Below are 15,968 nucleotides of genomic sequence, written 5' to 3' on the forward strand. Positions count from 1 at the left end.
TAACATTTTTTATAAATTATTTTAGTTGAAATTTTTGACTAAATTTGTAGGAAATGATTTCGGTTAGCTTAACCCAAATTTATACTATTTTCTATTAATTTCTTATATAACAAACAACCTAGCTCTAGATAACCCCATCTGTACATTTATTTAATTGTCAAAACAATGGCTATTATAGTCATACCATCTAGCCTTACATGAACTACTTCTAATAAGTTTAAGAATAAGTTTAATAAGTTCTACACACATACACATGCGTACAATATTGTGAGAAATTTAAGGCATAAATATCGAGTCCCCCTATATTAATTCATCACAATATTATTTTTTTTTACTTGAACTCAATAAATTACTTCATCATAATATTAATTCACCATAACATATTTCTTCTCAATAACAAAATAATAAATAAGTGTCAAAATATAATTTGAACTCAACCACTCAGTTTTGGGAAAAAAAAAAAAAGTATTCAATTCCATTCAAGAATATGTGGATTTACTTGTCGATTATTTTATTAATTCAATTCTAAACGCGCCTAAAGGTCTCTAATAATATTAGTTTTTGTTTTTGTTTTTGTTTTAAAAGAAGGTAAAGAACAAGTGAAAGGAATGGGCTAGATTCAAACCTTTGTCCTGGATGGAGGAAAACTTAACATCTGAGGAGTGCGCTATCAATACTTAGTTTGTATTTATTTGCAAAGTAATATATATATATATATATATATATATATATATATATATAAATATTTTGATTAGCATTATTTTAAAATTATTTTTATTTGAGTTAAATATGTTTTTAATTTTTTAATTTTAAGTAAAAATTGAAATTAGTTTCTATTTGAAATTTTGATTTAATTTAATTTTTCAATTTAAAAAATGTGTGAATTTAGTTTTTAATCTAAAGTTTATCTAATATTTTAAACATGTTTTCAAGATTCAAATTAGCATATTTGAGTTTTTTATACGGTTTGAAATATTTATATTTCATATTAGTTTAGAAACATATTTGAAACATCAAATAAAGTTAATAATATATAGTTAAAAAATTTAAATTCACACAACAAATTTTCAAATATGAGATTCAATTGATTCAAAGCTTTGAAGAATAACGAATTTTAATTTTCACCAGGAGAGAGACAAAAAATGTATTTAATTTTTTTATTTACATAAATTATTTAATAATAATATAAATTAAATTTAAAGTATAAATAAATCAAAATATGTTAGTTATATATGTTTTTAATTTGTTTTAATATAGAACAAGTCAACTGGATTAATTAACAATAAATTGATTTAAGAACTAAACCTGCATAGATTATATAACATAATTCATTCAAATAAATAATAATGATAATTTGAAAACCCATTGACATAAAACAATTATTTAATAATTCAATATCCATAACAATATATAAAGAGGATTCCTCTTTTTGTGTCCATTTTTCATTTTCCAATTTTATCCTTAATTACTATTTTAAAAATTAATTATTTTATAATTATTTTTTCTGTAACCGTTTTTTTTAAATCTTTTTTATTTTGACCTTTGAAAAGCTTTTCAAACAATTATTTTATTTAATAACTATTTTAAAATTTATTATATATATTTTAAAAATAAATATTATTAATCTTATAAAAATTAAAAAATCAGATACACAACGCATGTGTGTTCGCTAGTTCGCTAGTGTATATATATATATATATATATATATATATATATATATATATATATATATATATATATATATATATATATATATATATATATATATATATTATGCAATTTATATTCTCAAAATTCTGAGTGTGAAACTTCAAGTATTAACAATATATTGAATTAGTTATAAATAACTCAACCCACGAAAATGACAAAATATAAAGTACTCGAAAAGGCCGTGATAAAATGTGAATGATACGTCAGAAAAGGAGTTCCAGTACAACATACATTCACTGGTCAAGAATCCAAGGTTACCTACCGTTCAAGCGAGCAACATGTCAAACGCAGTCGCTTCGTGTCTTGCTAATTTTATTTTATTTTATTTTTATTTTTTTTTTAAGAACGCTATATTTGTTTTAAGTGAAATTAGAAAAAGGATGACATATCTCTGTCTTTATTGGCAACAAGTATGTATCAGACTTAAAAGGCCTATTATGAGTAAGAGTTAAGAATGAATTGCTCTGAGACAAACTCCACAACTACTGTTACTCTTCTGTCTTCTCATTACCTTTCAACTAGTTAACCTCTCTATGCTATCATTTCGAGTAACCAAACAAAACCCTTTTAAAAATATTAATATTCAATGACTTAGTGGTGATGATCTTCTTCAATAATATCTTATATTATTTATCACACTTGCCGATAAATTAATCACATGCCTTGTAATCTGTTTATAATTGAGAGTAATATTGATACTAGTAATTCAAAAGATTTGGTAAGTGAGTTTTTCCTATAATTTTGTTTTGTTTTGCACTAGAAGATGGTACGATGTTAATAGTTTGATTACAAATGTTGCCAAACACAGAAGTGTCTTTTATTAATTTTATGAAAATGGGTTCTGCTACAGGCTTAAATATTTCTTAAAATCTAAGAAGCCCAAACATTTCAAAAACTTGAAACTCACATTTCACCAACCAACTAAACAATTGTTCGTACTTGCCATCCATCTCCTTTTGAATCTCTCACTGTTATGAGCACCAACCCGTTTTGACATTATTCCCATTTATAACTATACACTTTTTCCTCGTCTAAGAAGGCATGCTATGGAGAAAAAAACTAGTTCCCAAGAGTCACGAAAATTGAGCCAAATCTTTTTCCCCAAGCAACTCAACAAAGTGTACCCTATTAGACTACACAGAAGCTCTTCAACTTCCTCCATATCCTCCTTATCATCATCATTCTCACAAAACTCAGATGACTCTTCCCTAACAGATTCTTTGAATCTAGCAGATGACAATTTTCAATTTGCATTGAATTTGATTTCACCTCGTGATCAAAGAAGAGAACCGGCAGTTACTATTACTAATGCTCCTCACCAACAACAAACTGGTGAATTCAGAAGATGCAATTGGATCACAAAAAACTGTGGTATGATCAATTTCTTTTGCATTGCAGACATTCAATACAAAACCAATGAAAAGTGTCACTTTTCTATTTCCAGCACTGTATAATTTGACTTTTGACAATATTCAGAATTGATATATAAAACTTGCGCAGATAAAGCTTACATAGAATTTCACGATGAGTGTTGGGGGGTCCCAGCCTATGATGACAAGTAAGTAACATTTCTTTACTGTGTAAAATAAGCTCTAGTATCGAGATAATTATCGTAAGCACGATCCAACACTGTGGTTTGATTCATGAAACAGAAAATTGTTCGAGCTTCTTACGCTGTCAGGATTGCTGATAGATTACAACTGGACAGAAATTCTGAAAAGAAAGAAAATTCTAAGGTAAATAATGCTCTGACATGTATCGGACATAGTATGATATTTGTAGGACACAGTATGTTATGTTTAATTTGAAAGATAATTTTGTATTTGACATGATTTTAATGATTAAAATAGGGAATAAATTTGATACGATCATTGTTTCTCGCTTTTTGGATATCAGATAGATAGATAGATTAAACTCATTTTTGTGTTAGTTAACGATGTGTTAGTTGACAATTTCAAATTAACATGTATATATATACATTGTATTCTGTGTTCTATATTTTTACAATTTAGTCGTATTTTCATGTCCATATCTTGACAACATATTGTGTGAGAAAAAATTCCATTTGTATTCATTGATATATCTCTACAATGTTATGCATGATGATGACACAGACAAGTTTTTGGTGGATTTGATCCTACTATTGTGGCCAAAATGGAGGAGAAAGAAATCATGGAAATAGCATCAAACAAAGAAATTCTGTTACCCGATTGCAGAGTAAGGTGCATAGTAGACAATGCGAAATGCATAATGACGGTAAGAACAAAATCACTAATCTGATGTACATCAAATTTTTTGTGATTGGGTTTTCTGTGACTTAATCATATATATATATATATACCCCACAGATTGTGAGGGAATGTGGATCATTCAGCTGCTATATATGGGGTTATGTAAATCACAAACCAGTGATTAACAGATTCAAATTCCCAAGAGATGTTCCTCTAAGGACTTCAAAAGCAGATACGATCAGTAAGGACTTAATAAAGCGTGGCTTCCAATTTTTGGGTCCTGTGATTGTTTATTCTTTTATGCAAGCTGCGGGTTTGACAATTGATCATCTTGTGGATTGTCATAGGCACAGTGAATGTGTAAGGCTTGCACAAAGGCCTTGGAGACATTTGTAACATATTCGAGGAGTGTTAACTACACACTTTTTAACATACTCTTTATAGAACAATTTCTATTATTGGTTCAATTTTATTCAAAAACACAAATTTACAAGTAAGACTCATTACATATATATAAAGTGAGACTTACAATTTTGTGATTTACAAAAGAATTCTATCAATAATAAGGAATGTATTTAAAAGAGTGTGTTAAACAATGTGTTTTGGTGTTTCTCTTTGTAATATTCAGCAGTTTACTTGCACAATTTGTACTCTGTTTTGTATCATCAGCTATTAAGTTTTTGTAGCGAGGAAAAACAATATGCATGCTTTGCAGTCCCTTTTTTTTTTCTTTGGGTTTTGGGGTCAGTTTTCGTTCTCTTATTTCCACGGTGATCAAGTCAAGCTTTGCCATTGTCAATAAATGGAAGAGGGTTGCTTGCTTGCCATTGAATTTGAGTGATGATGAGAGTGAGTGTTGAAGCCTTGGTTGTTGTACATTACATGTTTGGTTTGGTAAGTGAATCGAACCAATCAGTAAATGAAAATGATCTTTGTTTTTATTGGTTTTAGTCTGCTTTTCATTATCTCTACATCTTTTTTATGATTTCTATATTACTAAAACAAACTAGTTTCATCAATATAACATGATGTCAGAACCTAACTAAATTCAAAGGGAAATTGAATAGATTGTTATTTATGCATAGCAGAGAAATGACCATACTTGTCGAACTAACTCGAGAGCCTCAACCTATAATACTTGCCTCCTTCCTTCCCTTCCTAGAAGATGCTCCCAAATCATCTCATCATAAGTAATGTTATAGAATATTGGGTTAAATATGTTTTTTGACCTTCAAATTTTAATGAAAATTAAAATTAGTCCCTTTTGAAAACCTTGAAACAATTTAGTTCCTTATTTTTATAAATTAGTGGATTTAGTCCTTTAAACCAATTTTTTTTAAGTTTATTTGACATTTCAAACGTGTTTTTTAGCTAACATTGAAGCGAATGTGTCAAACAGTGTAAACAAACTAAAATACTATAGTGAAATGTGTTTGAAACATCAAATAAACTTAATAAAATTTGGTTAAAATGACTAAATTCATGCATTTACAGAGTTGAGGAACTAAATTGGTTCAAGGTTTCCAAGAGGGAGTAATTTCAATTTTCACTAAAAGTTGAACGACCAAAAATATATTTAACCCTAGAATATTGGTAAGTCCCGAAAGATCACAAATATCTTGAACAACCTCTTCTCTCGTGAGTCCTTATAATAGAGTTTCAAAAGACAAACATCTTTTTTCATATCCATCTCTAAGATTATCACCACAAAGGGAGACTTGTGCTTAACGAACACGGTTGAATTTTTCATCAATTATCATATGATTATCACTCAATTTCTAAATAGAATTGAATTAATCAAACAAACTTACTTGAATTTAGTCTTTAATCAATTTGGATGATAGCCGTCTACACCAGAACTTCTATGCTCTTGGAGCTTCAAACGAATGAACAACTCCGTCAAAACTCTAAAGAGAATCAAGAGGAAGAGAAGAGAAATATGTTTAGATAAGGTAGTATTTGTAAAATGAAATTTGAATAGTTATTTTTCTTTTGTATAACTCGAGCTTTTTAATAATAAAATAATGAAATTCTATTTATATCGTCTATTCTAATTTATTTACACAAGTTTACTCTCCCTCATCTTCACCTAACATCTACTTTGTCTCGTCTACACATAACGTTTACTCATAACGAGATGACCCTGGCTCCAAAATCAGAATAAGAGGGTGTAACCTCGGATTAAGGTAACTAATAGAGGATTAAGGTAACTAATGATTACTTAAGAAACACTAAACCAAGACACACCTATGAAACCTAGACCCATGAAGGACAAAAGCCTAAGAACATTAAATAGGCATTATTCACAATATATGACCTTTGCTCTACTCATTACAATATTTATTGACTATTACATATTGTTGACTTGAGCGTGAGAGTAGTTATGCATACTCCCGGACCAAATATTATTGAGATCAAGTGAAGAAGACGTACTCAAACTAACTAACTGAGGACATTACAACTTTGAAGAAGGAAAAATATAATCAGAAACAAGATAAACGTGTATTAGATAAATATATTTCGACTATGTAAAAATAGTTCAAGTCAAATAAAAAAGAAAAATTCCAAACATAATTGTTTTGGTTTGGGTAATCAGATTCATCAAAATGGATATGAATCAATAAACACTTAAAACTAGGTGTAATAGTCATGTTTTTTAAAAGTCCAACAAGCTTATACACTACAATTTGCATGAGGCGTGAAAAATTAATTATTCCCTTAAAAAGTTACTAACTGAAGCAATTTTTATCACGGTGGCTTCATAGCTACTTAAGTTCCAACACCTCTAAATCTTTTTGTTGTCATATTAAGAGAAAAATTGCATCTTTGTTACTAAAACCAAGGGGAAACATAATCTTGTTGTATCCACAAATATCGTTAGCCATCACTGTCCATCACTATGGGTAAGAATATAATGGCTCATTGCTTAGGTTTTTTTTATAAAAATGGTAATTTTTTTTCAAATAACCAAAATAGACAAGCTGTGTTGGAATAAAATTTCAAAGTTAAGAAACTTTGCTTCAATATATAACTCTTGTTTATATTTATCTTTTAAATTCAATGAAAATCACTTTTTCAAACGGTTCGGCGAAAAGTTGATAAAGACACAAACAAAATTATAGAAAAATATGAACAATTTATCAGAGCTAGCTAGCCAATGGTTCCAACCTATGATGCACAGTACGATATGTGTATCAGATACGACACGTATTTAATACGTTGATATATTCTGTTTTAAAAATAATATATAGGATACAATACATGATATATGCATTTTAAAAACTGTATAAAAATTCTTAAAAAAATATGATAAATATATGATTACTTGTGAATCCAAATTAAAATTAAATGTATTAAACGTTTTCAACATAAAAATTTCTAAATTTTTTCTTCATAAAAATATTACTAATTTTTATATTAAATTTTTCATTAATAAGTATTAGTGAAGTATTCTAAAATATCATATACCTATATAATATACCGATATACAAATATGTGATACAGATTAAAATGTCAATGTATTATAGGTTTCAACCATTATGTAACCATTGGATGAATCAAGGCTGAGAAATCATGCATGACACAAGATTTGTCCATTTTAAAAAAGCTAATTTCATGTTTCCATACATGCCTTTTTCACTAAAATTCAAGAAATAATGTATTCAAAAGTATACTCGTGTTTTCCACTATAATTTATTCATTTTGATAATTTTTTTAAATTTACCTATTTGGGTAATTTTTACATAAAAAATACAAACTATTTTCAGTAAAACCATGAGTGATGTAATAATAACCTCAATGTTTTTTTAAAATATAAGAACTCTAATATTTTCTCATTATATTCCAATATTTCAAATTTTTATCATTTATGATTATACTTGTAATATATTTTTACTTTTTTGAATAATACACTTCTAATTAATACCAAATTTATTAAAAATAAAAAATTTAAGTTGATAATGTGAGAACCCCTCTCTGCCACCCACTTCACAAAAACAAAACCCACTCTCTCTCCCTAATACCCTCTCCTTCCGTTACTCTTTCTCTGCCTTCTCTCTACTAAATTCACCCAAAAATTCACTGTAGTAGGTCTAATCCTCTTCCTTGTTGTAGAATTTAGGGTTGAAGCAAGATCAGAACCACTTCCTCAAGCTGAGTCTTTCTTTCCTACGCGTAAGTCAACTTGTATTCCCCCCTTATATTCTGATTTTCGAATTCTAAGTAATTCCAACATTCTGGGTTGTGGTAGAATTTGTTCTCAGCATTGGCAATTATAATTCAGTGCCTTAGGTTGGGAGATTGAGGTATTCTCTTTGGTTGAAGAGTCATTTCTAGTGGAAATTCTAAAGGTAAGTGGAGTTAGCTAACTTTTACTCAAACCATTTAGAATCTGTCTTGATAAGTCTGAATTGCATGCTTAATTATTGAATTGATGATTGAATTGCGTGATTACCGTGTGTTGTTGATCTTGGTGGCTCATCGAAAGAAGGTATTTGTACAAAATTCGCTCAAACCGGTGGCTCATCGTTACTGTGGAGCACCGTTCCAGATCTGGTGGCCTCAAGATGAAAACCTGTTATCTCACTCTTTGCTTTGTGTTAGCTTCGGTCTTACCCTTATCATCAACAGCACCATCATATCCCACAAAACACACTCCTGCTTTGTATGTTTTTGGTGACTCTCTCGTTGATTGTGGAAACAACAACCATCTTCCAACTGGTGGACCTTCTTTTCTGCCTTATGGTATAGACTTCATGCATGGCAAACCTACAGGCCGAGCCACAAATGGAAAAACTGTCGCTGATTTCCTAGGTAACATTACTCTGCCATTTTAGTAATATATTAACCAACTTTAATCTTTCTAAGGTATGACTTTTTATGCAGCTATACATCTAGGACTACCCTTAACCCCTCCCTACTTGGGACTTTCGAAGCATCACAGGAACAAAGTAAGAACGGGCATTAATTATGCATCTGCTGGGTCTGGTGTTCTGCCAGATACCAACAACGTAAGTTAATGTCGCACCTGTGTTTGAAGTTCATCATCATTCAGGTACTTTTTGTCTTTAACATGATGTACCCTTTTTGGTTGCAGGATACGTCTTTGACACTAGACAAACAAATTAAGTTCTTCCATAGGACTATTAAGCATAATTTGCCAAAGACGTTCACCGAGAATGAAGAATTAGAGAAGCATATTTCTGAATCCTTGTTTTTTGTCTCTACGGGTGTCAATGATTACTTCCACAACGGAACCTTCCGCGGCAACAAGAGCTTTGCCTTTTTCCTTCTTCGTGAAATCACCCTGCGCATCAAGGTAAATATTTCATGTGTTACAGAGTTCACAACGAAATTACTAAAAAGATTATCTCTGATTGCTTTTTTTCATAACTTTTCCGGCAAGAATGAACATGTTAGAATATAGAATTAGATTTTAAGTGGTGTAAAGAACTCAACAATGATGAGATAATAACTTCAATGAACTTGATTAGTTAGATTAGACACTAATTTCTAACTCAATTTCACAAAATTCATTTAAAAGATAAGATCGAAATAAATATATGATTTAGTAGCATGTAACTTCCGACCGTTTCTTTATATTTCATGTCTTTGTTTTGTTGCAGAGAATGTATAGCCTAGGAGCAAGAAAATTTTTAGTAAACAACATTCCCCCAGCAGGTTGCTTTCCGTCGAAAGCTATCCACACAAGACCAATAGGAAAATGTGATGGGAAAATAAACAAAGGAATCACCTTTTATAATAAGAGGTTGCATGAAGTACTGCATCAGCTCCAATCAAAGCTTCCTGGCTTCACCTTTATACATGCAGATCTCTATGGGTTCCTTAAGAAAATGCGACAGAACGGAAGTTACTATGGTAAGAAGAAACCAAAATGCATTCATCATCAACACAAGTTTGTTGGAGAAATCTTCACAAACATTTTCAATATGCAAAAATTCAAAAAAAAATCAATTTAAAAAAAAATAAAACAAACTTGTGAATAAATTAATATGTAAGATATAGTTTAATATGTTTGTCAATTTAGGTCGATTTACGATAAATAGATGACTGCAAAAAATTTATCTTCAAGAATAGTTTTGTGAAATTGAATTAAGTTTAAAATTCAATCAGAATCATGAATTAGATTTATTTATAATTTACTTTTTCTGGATATAATATGTGAATAATTAGCACACTTGAATAACTGATATTTAGTTTTATTTGCAGGGATAGTGGAAACATGGAAACCTTGTTGCCCCAATACCATTTATGGTGATCTGAAATGCCAGCCCAGGAGTGTTCCTTGTGCAAACAGAAACACTCATCTTTTCTTTGATCAAAACCACCCTTCCCAAATCGCAAACCAAGAATATGCGCGGCTCTGCTTCAATGAGAAGATTATTTGCAAGCCCTGGGGTCTCAAACTGTTCTAGCAACCCTAGTGTGTTTGCTTTGTCGTGATTCCTATCAAAATCCTAGATAGAGTAACTACTACATTATAGAAAGTACAAGGAGATTGTGCATAAAATATAATTATCAAATAAAAAGATTTATAACATTCCGTCACTTGAAATTATAGAATTATTTGTTACAAAAAATATGGATTGTTTACTAAAAAACATGTCTTACAAACTATTTCACTGGTCGTATCAACATAAAATCAATTTAGTCTTCGTAACAAAAAATTAAATTAATCATAAATTAAAGCTCCAATGATGAAAGCATTTCAAGATTCTTTTTATAGATCTTTGTGCTAAACTAGTGGTCTTGGGATTTCTTGATTACTCCTTGTCATTATATCAAAACACAGTGAGAAGAAATGGTAAAGTTTCTAACAAAGAAGATGTTTGCCTAAAGTTTACACAATGCTTATAATTTGCCTTTAAGCCTGCTCCCACTATTTTGGCATTAATAGGGATATATTTTTCAAGATCAACGAGGAGTTTAGTATTGGTCTTGAAGGTTGCAAAAACCATCTCCTTGGCAATTTTTTTAAAAGTGACAAACTATTTACCCATATATATATGTGCACCAAACTCAAAGGATCTTTGGAAATTATTGGGTATTTAAAAAAAATATAATATATATATAATAGCGTTTTAAATACTGTGGTTTCGTGTTACTTTTTGTAATATAATATAACATTTTCATATCTGTCATACTTTACATATATAATATCATGTTTTTAAGTGTCATATTATTAATTGTCATAACATTATTGAAAAAATATATCATTTAGAAATGTCATTTTTTAACAATTTATTTTTTCATTGTGAAATCGTTTTCCAATTTCTAATTTTTGTGCCCCTTTTTACTTTTTTTTTTTGTCAAAGTACATGGCCCGTCTTTTCCAAAATCACTTTATTCCGAGCACATTCACTTCACTTCCAAACCTTTTCCAACATCTTTTTCCATTTACTTTGATACTTTTAAAACAAAACATGGATTTTCAGCACATAAACTTCGAACTTCAGCACATTCACTTCGAAATTCAACATGTTCACTTCAGCTCATTTTTTATTATTAAAAGTAAAGATTAGATTGAATTATGAAATTATAAATATAGGTGGATATTAATAAATAATAAATAATAAAATATTTTATTTAAGAATAATTTATCATAGTAGCATTTATAATTATCGTAATATATAAAATGAATTATGACGTTTGTATATGTCACCGCTTTTATTGGATTTGTTTTGTAGTAAGTAAATAACATCATTTTTAACTGATTATTTAACTTCTTTAAAATATCACTTTATACAATGCATAAAGTGGTAGTTGTTACGTTTCGTTTTACAATGTCATATTATACTTTATGGAGTAAAAACTATTGTGTTTTTTGAAAAACGTCATGCAGATAAATAACAACATTTCAAAACATCGTAATATACACAAATCAATGCCACAACTGACGATATTTTGTAGTCAAAGTTGTTGCATTAGTTGAGCTTTCACAAATTTTATTTTTCTTTTTCGCGTACATCATCCTCTTGTTGTAGTTTTTAGAATTTGTATCTCCTTTTTATAGTTGATTTCATGAAGCCTTCTCCCAGTGTTTGTTATCATTTTTCGACCACTTAGACAGATGAGGGAATTAAAACTGCCAATTTAACCAAATTTTTAGTGTAGTTAACCACCTTTGTGAACTAATTTAGAGTAGGATTTTTCTGACAAAGTGTGTGCATGGATTAACAAAGATTTGTTTCTATAACTCCCAATGAGTGACAAAGCATTAAAATATTAACCTTATGATTGGATAAAGAATTTTAACAAATTCAAACAATTGAAATGCATGGTATTTGAATTACTTACAATTGAATTCTCTTCATTTCTTAAATAGTTTATTTTGATGCAATTAAAATATCTTGAATTTTAATTTTCTTGTTTGGATAAAGCAAATTAATTTTTCTTTTAAGAAAAAAATATATTTTAAAAATATTTAACTCGACCTTTAGATCAGGCTGATTTGGTTCGACCTTCGGTCTTGGTCGACTAGTCGAACAATGCAGAAAGTCGAGCCAACACTAGTGCAAATTAACGATTTTACATCAACATTTAACATTGTTTTCTTCAAAATCGTTGTAACTACAAAGGCGGTGACATTTTTGCATTATTTTGGACATATATTACATAGGTTTAATGGGGACCCAGTGTAATATTAGCTAGTGGGAGCCTGTTACATCGGTTATAAGTGGGAGCCTGTTGCATTATAAGTAGGTTCATTCGCGCACCACCCCCTCTTCTTTTATTAAGGTTAGCAGGTTTAAGTTTTTTCTTCATGCACCACCACAATTCATTCACGCACCACCTCTGTTTTTATTAAGGTTAGCAGGTTTAAGTTTTTGCTTCATGCACCACCACAATTCATTCACGCACCAACTCTTTTTTTATTAAGGTTAGCAGGTTTAAGTTTTTTCTTCACGCACCTCTATATTTCAGTTTGCGCACCCCTGCTTTTAATATTGGATTTTGTTTATTTATTTTCTTCATGCACTCCCCAATGTAATAACCCCACACCCCTTACATTAAGTTTTAGTTTACTTTACATACATGCGTTTTCACTAAGCACACACCCCACTCCTTTATTTTCTTCATAGGATAAGATGCGTTTACTTTAATGCACCCCGCGTTTTACTTTATACACCCCGCGTTTACTTTAATGCACCCTGTGTTTACTTTATGCACCTTGCGTTTCTCTTTATACACCACGTTTTCGTGTATCTTTTTTTGTTTTTTCTCATTTATCTTTTTTAATTAAATCTCATATTTCAATCATATTATTTTCAAAAATCATAAAGATATTTTAAATTGAAATAAAAAATTAAAATAATTTTCAAAAATGATAAAAATAAGAATAAATAAAAATGTAAAATTATTTTCTTTTTTTTTTCTTTTAGAATCTAATTGACAGTTCGCGTCACATGACACTTCTTTTTAAAATAAAAAATATAAAAATTATTTTGGTGTCGAATCGGCTGCTCGCGTCGTATGACACTTTCTTTTAAAATGTAAAAAATATTAGAAACTATTTTTGGTGTCTAATTGACTGCTCGCGTCACTGATACTCTTTTTTTCAATAAATAAGTTATAAAAAATATGTTTGGTGTCTAATCGGCCGCTCGTGTCGCACGACACTCCTTTTTAAATATGTCAAAAGGCAACTTTCATAAATTAAATCATTTAATCAAACAAATTTATAAAGAACTACGTAGCCCTGATTTCTCATTTTAATGAGAATACGTAAGACCAAGGTTAATCCTTGCCGAGTCCTTTTCACTCAAAAATATATTTGTTCAATTTATGTTCTTACTTTATGGGAAAAATAAATATTTAAAATAAACACATCTCTTTTGCAAATTTAATTAAAGGTACCGCCTTTGGGCGGGCGCTGTAGGGTGCTAATACCTTCCCTACGCGTAACCGACTCTCGGATCCTAAATTTGGTTTTCGCAGACTTTATTTTATTTTTATGGTTTTCCATAGTTTTCTAGAATAAATTATGGTGGCGACTTCAAATCTCTTTTTCCAAATCCATTCTTTTTTAGTTCGTCGTCCTGTCGCGATTTAGGTTGCGACAATATATCTTTCACATATTATAAATCATATCAAACTTTAAAGAATGATATTCATACATAATGAAATTGTATTACTTTTTCAGCAATTCGAAAATCCATCACCTCTACCAGATGACATTATCCACACACTAAGACAAGAGTGGGCAACATATCTATTGGAAAGATGGAGTTGATACCACAGGAATTAGAACTCCTTTCAAAAACTTTTTTGTACAAAAATGTCATGTTGAAACTTTTAGTTTGGTGTTATTTATATTAGTTTAGAATATATGTTGAAACTTAAGTGTTATTAGATATAACTATAACTCCATAATTGTGTTGAAAGTATTATGAAACTGTTCTGGAAATTTTTTGATTTTCAGGTGTAGGAATGTTGTAAAAATAACCAAATTTTTTTAAAAAAAACTAGAGCAATTTGACGTCTGGTGGTGCTCTGACAAAAGTTATTTAACGTCTGACCTTACCATGGTCGACGTTATTTAACGTCTAGTGGCCTTTGACAGACGTCAAATTCTTTTGTTTTTTGGCTCCATTTAGCGCGAAAATTGACGTCTGCTGCTTTTGGCCCCGACATTGGATAACGTTAGATCCCTATTGCACCGACGTTAAGTGACGTCTGCTAATTTTCCGATGTTATTTTGACGTCACCCAGTACGACGTCGGTGTTTGGACAAACGTCAAAGGTAAAAAATATCGGATGTTAAAAGGCTTTTTTATGTTAGTACATGTTTTGAAGTTTAGTTTTAAATTTGATATATTTGTGCACCATGGTGCTACTCTCATATGGAGAGTTGAAGGTAGCATATGATGTGTTCAATAATGATTATGTTCTAGTAACATTTAATATGATTGTGAGATGTGTTAGAAGAGAGATGGCTTATAAGGGAATCTCTATAGGGAAATGATGGCAGATAAAGTGAAACCAAATAAAAGTACAATGATTGATGATTCTTGTTCTCAACTACATGATTTGAATCTCGATTGAAAACTTCATCTATATGGACATGCATGTCAAATGTAGAGGCCTCTTAACTACATAGTCTATTTGATAACATGATACATAAGGCCTTTGCTTAAAGGACTACAATGGTTTTGGGATATGCCATATTTGATTTTTTTATGTCTCCGGGGAGCTTTTGTATAAAATTCCAAAGAAGGTTGTTGTGCCTGGAATGCAATCATTAGTAGTTGTTCAAGCTATGAATAGTAAATGGCCCTGGCTTTGTTCCATGAATGCAAATTGAGAATATCAAACTTAGATGAAGTTACCATGGTTAAATGTTAGTCTACATGTTCACAACTATGAGCACTAGAGATGGCAAATAAACCCGTCTCCGTGGGTATTATCGGAACCCGTCCCCGTTTTGACGGGGAATCTCCGCATTGACTGGGTATGGGAAATCCCCAATTTTTTCAATTGGGTATGGGGATGGGGATGAATATATCCCCGCCATAATACCCGTCCCCGCCATATCTCCATCCTCATTTAAATTATTAAAATATTCACAATTAATTAAGTAACCCTATATATATATATATATATATATATATATATATATATATATATTCTTTCTATTTTTTTATTTTTTCTAAATATTTTGTTTGTCATGAAACTCATTCGCATTTCTAATATATTTTTTTATCTTATCATAATGTTAAAATGATGTATGTCAATTAAAAAAAATTTATGTCTAACATTTGAATATTTCTATTATTTTTTAATATTTTTATTTATTATATATTTTCCTTTCACCTGAGAATGTTTAATACTCTCAATTTAAGTGTTTAATAGCATAAACATTTCATTTACTAGGTATTATAAAAAAATTCTTTACTTATTATTATTAATTTTTGTTTCATTTGAAGAACTCTTTATTTTCGCTAAAAAAAAAATTGTTATTTCTCAACCATTGAGTATATATGTTGATATTTGAAAAGTTTTCTTAGA

General features: G+C 29.9%; 2 protein-coding genes across 6 annotated transcripts; both read left to right on the forward strand.

The window, feature by feature from the left end:
* The first annotated feature begins 2,544 nt into the window (after positions 1 to 2,544).
* Positions 2,545 to 4,873, forward strand: LOC114174534 (DNA-3-methyladenine glycosylase 1-like). The gene is made up of 6 exons (XM_028059370.1): positions 2,545 to 2,548; positions 2,689 to 3,081; positions 3,211 to 3,268; positions 3,363 to 3,446; positions 3,825 to 3,966; positions 4,059 to 4,873. The coding sequence occupies exons 1-6, from the start codon at positions 2,545 to 2,547 to the stop codon at positions 4,335 to 4,337; spliced, it is 960 nt and encodes a 319-aa protein (XP_027915171.1). The 3' UTR covers positions 4,338 to 4,873.
* Positions 4,874 to 7,925: 3,052 nt separating this feature from the next.
* LOC114173116 (GDSL esterase/lipase At2g03980) lies at positions 7,926 to 10,515 on the forward strand. Of its 5 annotated transcripts, none has more exons than XM_028057343.1 (7): positions 7,926 to 8,114; positions 8,191 to 8,290; positions 8,428 to 8,753; positions 8,826 to 8,950; positions 9,037 to 9,258; positions 9,566 to 9,818; positions 10,158 to 10,515. In XM_028057343.1, exons 3-7 carry the CDS (start codon positions 8,507 to 8,509, stop codon positions 10,373 to 10,375), a joined length of 1,065 nt encoding a protein of 354 aa, XP_027913144.1. In that variant the 5' UTR covers positions 7,926 to 8,114; positions 8,191 to 8,290; positions 8,428 to 8,506; the 3' UTR covers positions 10,376 to 10,515. The 5 variants fall into 5 exon arrangements, with proteins under 5 accessions (XP_027913144.1, XP_027913145.1, XP_027913142.1 ...); XM_028057344.1 differs by having other exon boundaries at positions 8,431 to 8,753; XM_028057341.1 differs by having other exon boundaries at positions 8,224 to 8,290.
* Positions 10,516 to 15,968: the final 5,453 nt, after the last annotated feature.

Source organism: Vigna unguiculata, chromosome 2 (genome assembly GCF_004118075.2).
Source record: "Vigna unguiculata cultivar IT97K-499-35 chromosome 2, ASM411807v1, whole genome shotgun sequence".
Lineage (NCBI taxonomy): Eukaryota > Viridiplantae > Streptophyta > Magnoliopsida > Fabales > Fabaceae > Vigna > Vigna unguiculata.